The sequence below is a fragment of the Corylus avellana genome, chromosome ca1 (genome assembly GCF_901000735.1).
Source record: "Corylus avellana chromosome ca1, CavTom2PMs-1.0".
In the NCBI taxonomy this organism is placed as follows: Eukaryota; Viridiplantae; Streptophyta; class Magnoliopsida; order Fagales; family Betulaceae; genus Corylus; species Corylus avellana.
In genome coordinates this window covers 19,385,300-19,400,030 of record NC_081541.1, presented here as the reverse complement: position 1 = coordinate 19,400,030, position 14,731 = coordinate 19,385,300, and the positions used below count along the sequence as shown (strand labels likewise).

The following is a 14,731-nucleotide window of genomic DNA, read 5'->3' as shown; positions in this document are numbered from 1 at the left end:
AAAATATTTTTGACGTGCCATTTTCGACGCGTCAAAATTTTTTTGACGTGTCACTGTAGACACGTCAAAAACCCCAATTTTTTGACACCTACCCTTTTCACGGTCGATGAACGTCAAAAACGACGCGTCAAGAGAGGTTTTTGACGTGTCAATACCATTGACACGTCAAAAACCCCCAGTCAAAAAAAAAATTAATTTTTGTATGGCCATATCCCATCGCAACTACTTTCCAACTAAATTCAAATATAAAATCTGAACTTTGATTCCCTTCAAAGGTTAACGGTGGAGGAGGTGCATCCTTAGAATTTCCACGTTTGTTTGACAAAGGGCTTCCATATAATTTAGGATTATTACCGAGCGAACTGTTAGGAAATGTGCCAAATTGATTCCCTTGTGGTATAAGTCCTGTGAGAAGATTATGGGAGACATTAAAGGATTCAAGGAATGTCAGTTGCGTGAGTTGAAAAGGGATCACACCATCCAACTTGTTTGAGAGAGATCCAATGATTCTAGCTCTATTAAGTTCCCCAAGCATGATGGTATAGGACCTGTAAGAAAGTTGTTAGAAAGGTGGAGCAATTTAAGTTCTTTCAGATGCCCCACAACTTCTGGAATTTCTCCTTTGAATTTGTTGCTTGAGATATCAATAGCCATGAAGAAAACTAAGATCCTTGCATATACTATCTTCGTGCCTTTGTTGATAAGTGTCATCGAGTAGATGTAGGTCGAATAGACATTTGATTGCATGTACATTAAACCATGTACCTGAACGCTTCGCATGGATTTCCAATTCTGGAAGTATTGAGAGGGCAACTCACCAGTAATATTATTATGTGAGAGGTCAATGACGCGTATGTTTGGGAAATCAAAACTGCTATTAGGACTTTCCATTTCGCCATGGATTCCATTAGATCGCAAAATGAGAACCCTCAACTCTGGAAGAATGCCTAGCCAAGAAGGGAAAGCATCATTCATCTGATTGTTTCCCAGATTAAGAACTTCAAGATTCGTACAATTTGCCAATGATCTTGGTAGGCGCCCCTGTAATTTATTTTGGCTAAAATCAATCATCTCCAAATAATTTCTTTTTGCAAATATTTCGGAAATAGTCCCATGGAAGTTATTGTCGTGTAGATTTAGAACAGTGAGAGAATCACTCAAGTTGCCTAAACATTGTGGAAGCAAGCCACTCAAGTAATTGCTTGACAAATCAAGAATAAGAATTGAACTGAAATTGCAAATTGATTGTGGGATTTCTCCGGTCAGTGTGTTGTTTGAGATAGAATACCAACGGATAGAAGGTGGTGGGACTGGGAGTGAACCTCGAAGCTTGTTAGAACTAAGATCCAAAATCATTAGATTAGTCCTGGTGGGAAAAAGTGGAAGTTGATCAAAACCAGTTAGAGAGTTGGAATTTAAATATAACTCAGCAAGAGTTTCTTTACTTGAATTCCACATCCATTTTGGAATTTGACCATGAATCTTGTTGTGAGAAAGATCCAAAGACCACAACTTATCTTGGTGCTTTAGAAAATCTGGGAATTCACTTAAGTCACAGGAACTTAGAGGTTCTCTATTTTTGAAGAGTTGCGTTGATACTTGGCTTTGTAAGCAATGAAATATTGTTACCAGATAGATTGAGATGAGTGAGGTTTTCGAGTTTCAGAAACAAGTCAAATTTTACGGTGCCACTCAAGTGATTAGAAGATAGATCAAGATATTCAAGATTCACAAGCCTAGATATTGACTGTGGAATTGAACCATGCGAGCCATTATACCCAAGTTGTATGAAGGTTAGTTGGGTAAGGTTACCAAGTGAAGACGGCATTGGTCCAAAGAAATTGCATTCTTTGGCATGAAAATAATTTAGGGACTTAAGTTTATCAATTGATCCCGGTAACTCACCAGAGAAACTCGTCCCAAAAAGTTCCAATAATTCAAGGTGGCTGCTTCTGTTAAATTCTGGAATACTTCTGGAGAGATTTTGGTTAAAACTCACAAGAGACCGAAGATTGGGTAAATGGAAAATTTCTATGGGAAACTGACCATGAAACCAATTATCTGCTTGTTGTAGCGAAATTAGTTGGGTTAGGTTACCAATTGAGTGCAGTATCTCACCGGAGAAACTCGTACTATAAAGTGTCAATGATTCGAGGGGGCTGCTTCTGTTAAATTCTGGCATTCTTCCGATGAGATCTGTATTTACGCACACATCAAGAGACCGAAGATTCGGTAGATGAAAAATTCCTGTGGGAAACTCACCATGCAAGCCACATTCTGCTAGCATAAGAGATGTTAAAGAAGATAAGTTTGCCAAGATATTGGGTACCGTCGATGATATGTCAACCCCACTAAGATGTAGTTCTTTCAAGTTTGTTAACTTGCGAGATATACTTGTGAGCCCAGGCTTTTGGAGCTTCAATGAATTCCATGAGAGATCTAGGGAAATTAAGTTAGAGAGCTCTAAAATTTCTGAAGTGATTTGGCAGAAACTGAAGAATGAGAGAGATTGAGGTTTGTTAGCCTCGAAAGTTGTCTAAAACTAGTTGGAATTCGAGAAGAATTAAAGTCATTGTCAGCAAGATTAAGGCTCTGGAGGTGAACAAGCTGAAAGAGACTGCTACTGGAGTTGATCGAGCCATATAGACAGCTGCTGCTGAGGTCGAGACTGATCACATGACCCATGTCCTTATTGCACTTAACACCGCACCACCTGCACCAATCGCGGCTTTCAGGCTTCCACAACGAAACTTTCAAATAAGCGGAGGGATCATAAGATGCAGACCGATTGATGGTAAAGCTTTCCTTGAATTTTATCAAGGCAAAGCTCTCATCATTGTGGCAATATGGCTGCACAAAAGAAAAAGAGGCAAGAAATATAAGATGAAAAAAGGAGAGTGAAACAAGAAAGTGCAGGAAGGCAAAGGGAGAAGGTGAGAAACCCATAATAATGTTGTACTGAATTGGTTTAGGTCTTAGATAAGATGAAAGTGAATGTCAGGAGCTCAATTTTATAGAGTGAAGCTTAGGAGACTCTTATCTCCACCATGTCTGGTCAAGTTGTCTCAAAGATAAGGCTTTACAAAAGCAATGGATCCCACTACCTCCCACTTTTTATTTTATTTTCTAAGAAAAAAAAACATTCAGCTTGACTTCTGTTTCAAAAAAAAAAAAAGGAGAGACAAAGATATGACAAAAGACACGAATAACTTACAAAACACAACAAAGACTTAAAAGATAAACAAAGAGATATGATAATCCTGATTAAGTGCTTAAATAATTACTTAATTAAAAGATAAATACTCTAAAGCATATTTTATGATGAAACGGCACCTAAAATTATCATTGAAAGAATCATGTGCAGCAAGGCAAAAAAAATTAAAGGCTTTGGAGTTTGGGTGATCTCTTCCCTGACGCATAAACAAAAAGGGGGTTCTGTAAATTTCAACTTTTTTGATTAACATTATTAACTGTTGGAAGTTTCTCTCGTTGTTTTGGGTAGAGGGCATTTAAGAAAAAAGAAAAATATATTATATTTTTAATTGTTAGTGACACATTTTACAATGATATTGATGCTGGTGGGGCACTTAACAAATTATGTCAACTTTTCTAACCGTAGGAATCTATTTGTGTTTTCTTTTTTTTACTTACTCTTAAAATAGTATGGAGCTATTTTTCAAAAAATTCATCTCACACGAACTAACTTATATGTAATGACTCTAGCGTCATTATCTAGAGGAGTAATGATATAAGGAGAACTAAAGTCTTCTTAGAGTCCTCTCAAATGTGATGTGGCATTTAAAATCACTAACAAATTAAAATTCAATAATAATCATTTTAAATTCAATTGTGATTTCAAAAGTCACTACATATTTGAGAGGACTATAATCCTCCTTATATCATTACTCTATCTAAAGAGCAAGACAGCGAGAGATTTTTGTTTGGGTGGAGGAAGAAAGCAACAAAAGGGGAGAGGGAGAGAATAAGAGAGAAAAATAATAAAAAAGTACTTCTAGTATACAATTCATTCTAGAAGAAAAAACTACAAATTGGCTATTCTCTAAGAGGAAAAAAAAAATGTTGATAATAGTTAAATTTGACTATTATTGGGGATTTGCATACTTTGTTGGAGATGCTCTTAGTAGATTTTCAGTTGTGGCCGTCACTAACACAATTTTCAAAATAACTTGCAAAACAATTTTTATAAAATAAAACACTTTACACAAAATACTCATAAAAAAATGAAACACCAAAATACTTTTTAAAGAATAACTAAGCGTATGTTCATTTTTTTTGTTTAGATGTGAAAGTTGCCTAATTATATTTTTTTCAGATGTGGAGACAATTTTGTTATATGTTAAAAAATAAATAAATAAATAAAATTAAAGAGGTTAGAGTGATGCCCACTAGCTGCCACTTGACCCATGATGGCAACAGCCACCAATTGGCATCCTCAATGCATTCTTATTGAACTTTTTAAATTTTTTAAAAAGAAAAAAAAGGGAAAATACAGTTTATCCTCTTAAATTATCCACCAATTTGTACTTTTAACCGCAATGTTTGAAAAGTGACACTTTAACCCCAAAAAGTATTTGACTTTGACATTTGATCCCATGAAGTACACTTTACCTCCTGAAGTATTTTACGTTGACACTTTACCCCCCTCCCCTCCCCCCCCCCCGCGGAAGTAACTAAGTTTTGAGGGGTAAAGTGTCAATTCAAAAATACATCGCGCGGGGGGAGGGGGGGACATTGGGGTTAAAAGTGTCAATTCAGATACTTTTGGATGTAAAGAGTCACTTTTTAAACATTGAGGTTAAAAATGCAAATAGGTGGATAGTTCAAGGAAGTAAAGTGTATTTTCCCCAATAAATAATGTTTTAATAAAATTTGTTTAGGTCTTAGCTAGATAAGAAGCATACATGATGAAAGTGAATGTAATTAGCATTTATAGACTGATCCGAAATTCTTGACCCCTCTAACTTTTCAAAATATTAATTTGACCCTTTTTTTTGGGTTAGTGGTGAAGCTCAGGAGAGTCCATCTTCGATGATTTGAATGCCACTTTTGGTCAAGTCGTCTCATGAGAAGATTTTCAACAGCAGTTCATCCCACCGCCTCCTAGCGTCTTTCTTGATTTTTATTATTTTAGAAGAAATTAGCTTGACTTCTATAAGCAATTTGAGGAGTTATATAGCCGAGTAGATGATGGAGCCGCACCCAAAGCATTTGAGGCAAAAAGAATGATTGCAAGATGACCGAGCCACATATATATGGTCAAAGAAAGAAGAGATCGAAATGCCATCTGCCAACCCATCAAACAAACTTGAGAAATGTTAGGGGTCAATATTTTTCTCATATTCGACCCATCTCATTTTACAAATCAACTATTAGATTTGTGAACTCCACATAAGTTAATGATGGGCCCTACAAATCTAATACTTGATCTACTAAATTTGTAAAAAAATATGGGTCAATATATATATATATATATATATATATATATATATATATATATTGAACCCTAGAATTCCTTAATAAACTTTGCTTACTTTACCACATCTTTTCTTCACACGAAAGTGGGACCAAAATGGTTGACGCGTAAAATGCAATATCTAAGGGGTGGTCTTTTTTTATCTCTTAAATTAGACACTTATGTATATGTATGTATGAACATACAACTTTTCCATAATAATAAAGAATCGTTGATTGTGTAACATATATACAATGTCACGGCAACAAAACATTTCTTGTACATCAGGTGGGGGAGCCAACAAGAACTATAGAAAAAATAAATAATAATAACAAGAAGAAAGTAGATTCATGTGCATGTCAACGTCAAACTCATATGCATGCCACCGATGACCACTTACCCCAAAGATGCCCACCAGCACAAAAGAAAACATAAATTTTCTTTTTTTTTTTTTTTTTTTAATCTTATATTTTATATTTTTAATTATAAATTGATACGTGTTACTGTAATTAGTATTATTTATGTATTTTAATAAAGCCTTTTACTTATAACTACGAGGCCCTTTTTTTTTAAAAAGTGTTTTAAAACTCAATAAACTACAAAATCATGAGTTTTCCTAAATTAAGCTTTTTGTGGAGGCCAAAATTGATCTTGTTAGGGAGATTGATACTTTGGGGAGTTTGTTTAGTGAGCCCATTGTCAAAAAGCTTAAAGTCGGGTCGAATTTGAGTCCAACAATGGTATATTAACTACTTACACTAATTACATTTTCCAATGTGGGACCTTATCATTTTTACTCTCACATATATGTTCAACATTCTCTACCTTATGTTGTGGGCTAGTCCATCACCACATTGCTACACTCCCCCTCAAATGGATGTCTTTTTATCAACCTTGTGGACCCTCTCCAAGAACACTTATGGGCTATATGTGAGTTTTGCCCGAGGCATGCACCTTTATCCCTACTTCATGGACTCTCGTTGTGCCCTATGCCACACAACATTTTTGCTCATGCTCACAGCTTGCACCTTTGTTCCAACTCTATGAACCATTGTCAAGCTTATGCCATGAAACTTTGCCCTTCACTCCAAGGACGTTTATCCATGCTTGCATCTTGTACTTTTTTTGTTACGCTCTGATACTGCTTGTTAGAGAGATTGATACTTTGTGGAGTCTTTTTAGTCAGCCCATAATATAGCATGTTGAGATACCATACAACCCAAAAGCGTAAGCCTATAGATTTGGACCCAATAATACTATATTAACCACTCACACGTCTTATATCTTTCGAACGTGGGAAATAGATTAGTGAATAAAACCTTGGAGAATTCATTGAAAACTTAGTAGCTAGGATGAATAATGGAGGCATGACTAATGCTGAGAATTAGTAGCCACCAAAATTATTAAGAATATGGAAAATAGTTGTAAAAAGAGATAAGTTGGTAGGTCAATACCCCAATCCAAACGCCCAAGCCTAGCAAGTAAGTGAATATTTAGGAATTGAAAGGGAAAGTCAAGATTCCAGAACAATATCTAATTAATGGAAAACACAAGAAATAAAATAAAATCGAAACTTAAACATTTATCTGAGGACATGGATTGCTCAAAGAGAAGAACTAATTAAGCCAAGTTAGGTGACGTTATTGCGCGGGGCTAAGAAAAAGTAGCCAATTTTTGCTTCGGAAGTTTTTGATCTTCTAAAAAAAAAAAAAAAAAACCACACCATAAAATTAAACAAAATGAATTTTATATATATATATATATATATATATATATATATATATATATATATATATATAGATGAATAATAGATACAATTAAAATTTAGTAAGCACAGAAGAATGTAAAAATAGAAGGAAAAGAAAGCCTTTGGTCTTTTCTTTCAAAAATTAAGAGTTAAGATGAATAAAAGAGACATTTAAAGTAGATATATATAGTACCTACCTCAAAATACCAAAATAATTTAAAATTTAGGTGTAAGGAGATAATTGATAGGTGAGGACATCAATTCCCAACAACAAAAACATTGCAATGAAATCTTTATTTGGAAAATAGTATGGAAATGGGTTTACCAAGTTTATTCATATCTGTTGTTTGGCCCCAACAGCGCGCGTCAGATTAATTTCTTTCTTATCCTCACTTTTGGCCTCTCCAAGTTTAAAGTATTTGGGGTATCTCCACCCCTCCTTCCTTTCTTCTTCTTCTTCTCATATTTGTTGTTTGGCTCTGTTCACTGAAGGTTTGGACGAGAGGTGTCAGAGAAGAAGTTTCACCTAGCTGCGTCCAAACGGGTATAAAGTTGGTCCGAACAGAAGCTGTTTGTTGCTGAATTAGGGTTTTCCAACGTCAGCTTGGACTTCTATAAAACCCTAAAACCGTTTGAACGTGGCCGTCAGCCGTCCGAACGCTATTGCGTAATTTCCATAATAAGATTTTCTACTTCAGCAAGGAAACCTCATTTTCAATGCCTATATATAGGACTCTATAGAACACGACTTTTTGAAGCAATTGAGTGGCAAAATTTCATATTGTGCTAAGAGAGGATTATCAGTATTCAGAGCTTCAAAGCTATTTTCTCTTAAAGTGTTGCTGCATTTGAAAAGCCGATTTGTTCATAACCGATAAGAAGTCTATCGGAGGATTCAGTAAATGAGAATCACTTCAAGAAAATAGTTGAGCTAGGAAGTAGGAAGACAAGAGGGAAGCTTGTTGATCTTCCAGAGCCTAGGAGTTGTAAAGGGTTGTAACTTGTAAGTGTCATTGTGTCTATAATTTGGATTTTCTTATAGTGATTTGCTGGGTTTGGTTACCCCGGAGAGATTTTACTTTAGAGAGATTTCTAAAATGTTTCCTCTTCGTCACCAAAATATATGTATCTATGTGACTGATTGCTTTACATATTTTGGTGATTGTTTGTTGCATGCTTCTTATTTTTAATTCCACATTTATTTTTACTAAACACCTATTCACCCACGTCAAGGTGCATTTTAGAATCTAGCTAGCTAGCTAGTTTATATTCAGTGTTTTTTATTTTTTATTTTTTATTTTTTTATTTTTTTTCAATGAGTGTTTTAATCATTTTTAAAATATGTAGAGCTATTTTTCAAAAAAAAAAAAAAAAAATCCAAATTACACTGACTAATTCTTTTATTTATAACAATAATAAAAAACATAAAATATTCACAACAGGCTCAAGTACGTTAGAACAAAGAAGCATGCAAACAGAAAGACCTATAAAACGAGGGTGAGGAGTGAGGATTAGTAGACACCAAAATTATGAATAATTTAGAAATTAGGTGTAAAGAGATAATTGATAGGGTGAGGAGTGAGGACACCAATTCCAAGCAACCAAGTTTTTTCATATTTGTTGTATGGCCCCAACAATGTCGGGTTAGTTTCTTTCTTAATTACCCTTGCTTTTGGCCTCTCCAAGTCTAAAGTATTTGGCTCTTGACTCCGGGTCTTCCATTCTCCTTAATTCTATTCTAATCTCATTTCCAAGCCAAACTATCAAAAAGTCTCTCATACTTCAAGTCAAGTCATCTCCACTATCAGATGACATGAATTTTGAATGGATCTAAATTAAGTTTATCATTCAAGTCATGTCGTCTCCTAACCCTGTGATAGGGATAGAGATCCTATATGTTTAATGTTGATTTGAATTCTATAAATTAAAGGATTTGTTAACCCTAATTTAAGGGATTTATTTGTATTTGAAATTATTCAAATAACATTTAACGCTCTATAAATAGAGCATTGTACTCAAATTAAATATTAACACTACAAGAAAACGGACATTTGATGTCATTTTCGCTTTTATTTTTACATGTGTGTATGCTTTTGATGGCCTTTGATTTGTGATTTAGTTTATCATTATAACATTATTTTACACGTTTGCAGTTGTCTAGTAAGAAGCATTTTGAAGAAGGGAAATGTGATGATTTAGAAACAATGATAGTATTGAATTTGGTACATCTTATGGCTAAAGGAACGATGTTGATTTGGTGTTTGCTTTTGGTTTTTAGTTTGGGATTTAGTTAAAACGTCATTTGATGGTATTTGTTGGATAAATATTGATGTGCTTTTATATTATTAGGACGAAGATCCTCCTATATTATTCTGCAAATATTTTATCATGTGAAAACTGATTGAGATAAAAAATTGGGGATAATTAGACACCCGTATGCAATACCTGACACACCAAGGCAAAGAGAGAAGATGATAAACCCATAATAATGTTGTACTTAATTTTGAAATTGAATGTTAGGAGGTTTTATAGACTAAACCTAAGTCTTGGCCTCCTTTAACTTTTGTTGGTGGTGATGCTTAGGAGAGTCCGTGTATGCTTGTTAAACACATTCCTCTCATTTTAACTCTATTCACTTACTTTTTTTTTTTTCTTTAAAAAAAAAAAAAAAAATCAACATCAAATCATTCTCATTTTTTTTTCTTTTATTTTTTTTTTATTTTTCATTTTATATCACATCATTTACTTTTTATATAACATCATTTACTTTTTATTACTATTTAAATAAGAAAAAAAAAAAACTAAAAAACAAAACTTTTTCTTTTTATTTATTTTTTTATGTACCAAATTTTCTTACCTTTTTCTCACATCAATCCACATCAACTACAATAACGGAGAACAAAAGGGCAAAATGATTTATTAGACAACCCGGACCATCTCCCCCACTAATTCCGCATTATTTTTGATAAACACCTGTTCACCCCCTCTAAGTGTATTTTGGAGTCTAGTGTATATTTTCAATTGGTAGAGGGTTCAATCTGTGAAGGATTTAATTTTTGAGTGTGATCCTGTTGACTCCTGTAATGTCTTATTCTGATTGTGAATATGAGGGAGAGGATGATCTTCAGATTACTTATAATAAGTTGTTTGAAAGATTATCTGAATTAAGAAATCATCTGGAAAAGCTTAGAGCTACTGACCATGAAAGAATCAGTTGATTGAAAACTTGAGTGATACGCATGCTGTTTGTAATACACTGAAATATGAAAATCATGAGTTAATTGCTAAAGTTTAATTCTTGGAGAATGAATTGAATGAATCCAAAAACCACTTGAAAATTTTTTCTTTAGTGATAAGCTTGATAAAATGTTGCATTATCAGAAATATTCTTTTGATAAATTTGGCTTGGCTTTGATAAATGTGATGCTTCCTCTTCTAATGTTGCTCTTACTTCTAATTAATGATATTAAACTTTCAATTTCTTTCGATTACTCAATTTTGTTAGTATTTTTTGTTAAATCTTGTCAAATTTCCCAAAATCCCCTTTTTTATTATAAAAATTATAAAGATTCGTGCATTTATTTATTTATTTATTTTAAATCTTAGAAATTTTTGTATTTATTAAAAAAATTGAGGGATTTTGAAAATTTAAAATTTAAAATTGTTTTTAAATGTTTATTTTCATGTCATCTGTGATAGTAGGGACCAAAAAGTAATAATGACATGCTTAAAGAACCCCTCATCCACGGAGACGACTTGAGTCTTGACGTGAAGTATGAGAGACTCTAAAATAGTTTGACTTGGAAATGAGATTAGAATAGAATGAGAGAAAGGATTGAAGACCAGGAGTCAAGAGCCTGGTTGTTGGGAATTTTTGTCCTCAAGTATCTCTTTACATCTAATTTCCAAATTCTTCATCATCATGAATCATGCCTCCATTGATGGCATATAGCCTCAACATTCATCGGTTTATTTTTTCTTACTCTAAGAAACGTTTCACCACTTTTTAAAATTCAATAAGCTATTTCTCTTCTTTCCTATAACTCGAGGGTCTTGAATATTGCTTATTCTTGGGCTCATATCTGGCTCGGTCTTCTTTCAATGATTATTTTTGCCTCACATGCTTTAGGTGCCGTTTCATCATAAAATATGCTTGAGAGTATTTATCTTTTAATTAAGTAATTATTTAAGCACTTAATCAGGATTATCATATCTCTTCGTTTATCATTTAAGTCTTTGTTGTGTTTTGTAAGTTATACGTGTCTTTTGTCATGTCTGTGTCTATTTGTTTTTTTTTTCTTTTTTGAAACAGAAGTCAAGTTGAATGTTTTTTTTTCTTAAAAAATAAAATAAAAAGTGGGAGGTGCATGGTGGGATCCACCGTTTATGTAAAGCCTTATCATGAGACGACTTGACCAGACATGGTGGAGATAAGAGTCTCCTAAGCTTCACTCTATAAAATTGAGCTCCTAACATTCGCTATCATCTTATCTAAGACCTAAACCAATTCAGTACAACATTATTATGGGTTTCTCACCTTCTCTCTTTGCCTTCCTGCGCTTTCTTGTTTCACTCTCCTTTTTTCATCTTATATTTGCTGCTTCTTTTTCTTTTGTGCAGCCATATTGCCACAGTGATGAGAGCTTTGCCTTGATAAAATTCAAGGAAAGCTTTACCATCAATCGTTCTGCATCTAGTTATCCCTCCGCTTATTCAAAAGTTTCGTTGTGGAAGCCTGAAAGCCGCGATTGCTGCAGGTGGTGCGGTGTTAAGTGCAATAAGGACACGGGTCATGTGATTAGTCTCGACCTGAGCAGCAGCTATCTTTATGGCTCTATCAACTCCAGTAGCAATCTCTTCCAGCTTGTTCACCTCCAAAGCCTTAATCTTGCCGATAATCACTTTAATTATTCTCGAATTCCAACTGGTTTTAGACAACTTTCGAGGCTAACAAACCTGAATCTCTCTTACTCTGCATTTTCTGGCCAGATCACTTCAGAAATTTTAGAGCTCTCTAACTTAATTTCCCTAGATCTCTCAAGTAATTCATTATTGAAGCTCCAAAAGCCTGGGCTCACAAGTATAGCTCGCAAGTTAACAAACTTGAAAGAACTACATCTTAGTGAGGTTGACATATCATCCACTGTACCCAATATCTTGGCAAACTTATCTTGTCTAACATCCCTTATTCTAGCAAATTGTGGCTTGCATGATGAGTTTCCCACAGGAATTTTTCATCTACCGAATCTTCGGTCTCTTGATGTGAGCGACAATACAAATCTCACCGGAATAATGCCAGAATTTAACAGGAGTAGCCCCCTCGAATCATTGGCACTTTCTACGACGAGTTTCTCCGGTGAGATACCGGACTCAATTGGTAAATTGAAGTCCCTAAATTATTTTGATGCCGAAGAATGCAATTTCTTTGGACCAATGCCGTCTTCACTTTGTAATCTTACCCAACTAATCTCTCTACGACTAGCAGGTAATTCGTTGCATGGTTCAATTCCACATTCAATATCTGGGCTTCTGAGTCTTAAATATTTTGATCTATCTTATAATCACTTGAGTGGCACGGTGGAATTTGACTTGTTTTTGAAACTCAAAAACCTCACTCATCTCATTCTATCTAATAACAATATTTCATTGCTTACAAAGCCAAGTACCAATGCAACTCTTCCAAAATTTGAAGCTTTATTTCTAGGTTCCTGTGACTTAAGTGAATTCCCAGATTTTCTAAATAACCAAGATGAGTTGTTGTATTTGGATCTTTCTCTCAACAAGATTTATGGCCAAATTCCAAAATGGATGTGGAATTTAAGTAAAGAAACTCTCTTTGAGTTATATTTGGATTCCAACTCTCTAACTGGTTTTGATCAACTTCCAGTTTTTCCCACCAGGACTAATCTAAAGATTTTGGATCTTAGTTCTAACAAGCTTCGAGGTTCACTCCCAATCCCACCACCTTCTATTCTTTGGTATTCAGTCTCAAACAACACACTGACTGGAGAAATCCCACATTCAATTTGCAATCTCACTTCAATTCTTATTCTTGATTTGTCAAGCAATTACTTGAGTGGTTTGCTTCCACAATGTTTAGGCAACTTGAGTGATTCTCTCATCGTTCTAAATCTACACGACAATAACTTCCATGGAACTATTTCTGAAATATTTGCAAAAGGAAATTATTTGGAGATGATTGATTTTAGCCAAAATCAATTACATGGGTATCTACCAAGATCATTTGCCAATTGTACAAGGCTTGAATCTCTTAATCTGGGAAACAATCAGATGAATGATACTTTCCCCTCTTGGCTAGGCATTCTTACAGAGTTGAGGGTTCTCATTTTGCGATCTAATGGAATCTATGGTGCAATGGGAAGTCCTAATAGCAGTTTTGATTTCCCAAACATACGCATCATTGACCTCTCACATAATGACATTACTGGTGAGTTGCCCTCTCAATACTTCCAAAATTGGAAAGCCATGCGAAGCGTTGAGGTAAATGGTTTAATGTACATGCAATCAAATGTCTATTCGACCTACATCTACTCAATGACATTTATCAACAAAGGCACGAAGATTGTATATGAAAGAATCTTAGTTTTCTTCATGGCTATTGATCTCTCGAGCAACAATTTCAAAGGGGAAATTCCAGAAGTCGTGGGGCATCTGAAAGGACTTAAATTGCTCAACCTTTCTAACAACTTTCTTACAGGTCCTATACCATCTTGCTTGGGGAACTTAACGGAGCTAGAATCATTGGATCTCTCTCAAAACAAGCTGGACAATGTGATCCCTTTTCAACTCACGCAATTGACTTTCCTTGAATCCTTTAATGTCTCCCATAATCTTCTCATAGGACCTATACCGCAAGGGAATCAATTTGGCACATTTTCTAACAGTTCGTTCAGTAATAATCCTGAATTATGTGGAAGCCCTTTGTCAAAGAAATGTGAAAATTCCAAGGATGCACCTCTTCCACCTTTAACCTTTGAAAGGGATCAAAGTTCAGATTCTATATTTGAATTCAGTTGGAAAGTTGTTGCGATTGGATATGGATGTGGATTCATGGTTGGACTTGTTCTCTGGCAAATTATGATAAGGAAGAAGCATGATTGGGTTATGAAGACTTTTGCAATTGGGCAACCAAAACCAAGAAGGGTGGATTGGAGGAGGGGACAGAGAAATTAAATTTAGCTTGGCAAGATGTTTTCTATTAAATAAATAAATGTATGTGTATGTTGTTAGTAGTACTGTATCTGCTTTTCCTTTTTCTTCTGAGAGTTTGGAGGGGCAATGTGTTGTAAGAGATAAGAGATATTACAAATCTAATCTAATCTAATATAATATATAATAGGAGAGTTTTTAGTAGGAGGGCATAAAATTTCAACATGTGGCAATTTAAAATGCTGCCAAGTGTCATATAATAGGGGAGTTTTTAGTAGGAGGGCATAAAATTTCAACATGTGGCGATTTAAAATGCTGCCAAGTGTCATTTTAAGTTAAAA

At 34.6% G+C, this 14,731-nt stretch overlaps 1 protein-coding gene and 1 pseudogene across 1 annotated transcript; one reads left to right on the top strand and one right to left on the bottom strand.

The window, feature by feature from the left end:
* The window catches only part of LOC132167000 (receptor-like protein 6), a 7,308-nt pseudogene extending 4,349 nt beyond the window's left edge, over positions 1-2,959 (bottom strand).
* An 8,682-nt stretch (positions 2,960-11,641) lies between these two features.
* LOC132166991 (receptor-like protein 7) lies at positions 11,642-14,414 on the top strand. The gene is made up of 2 exons (XM_059577877.1): positions 11,642-11,656; positions 11,841-14,414. The coding sequence occupies exons 1-2, from the start codon at positions 11,642-11,644 to the stop codon at positions 14,412-14,414; spliced, it is 2,589 nt and encodes an 862-aa protein (XP_059433860.1).
* Positions 14,415-14,731: the final 317 nt, after the last annotated feature.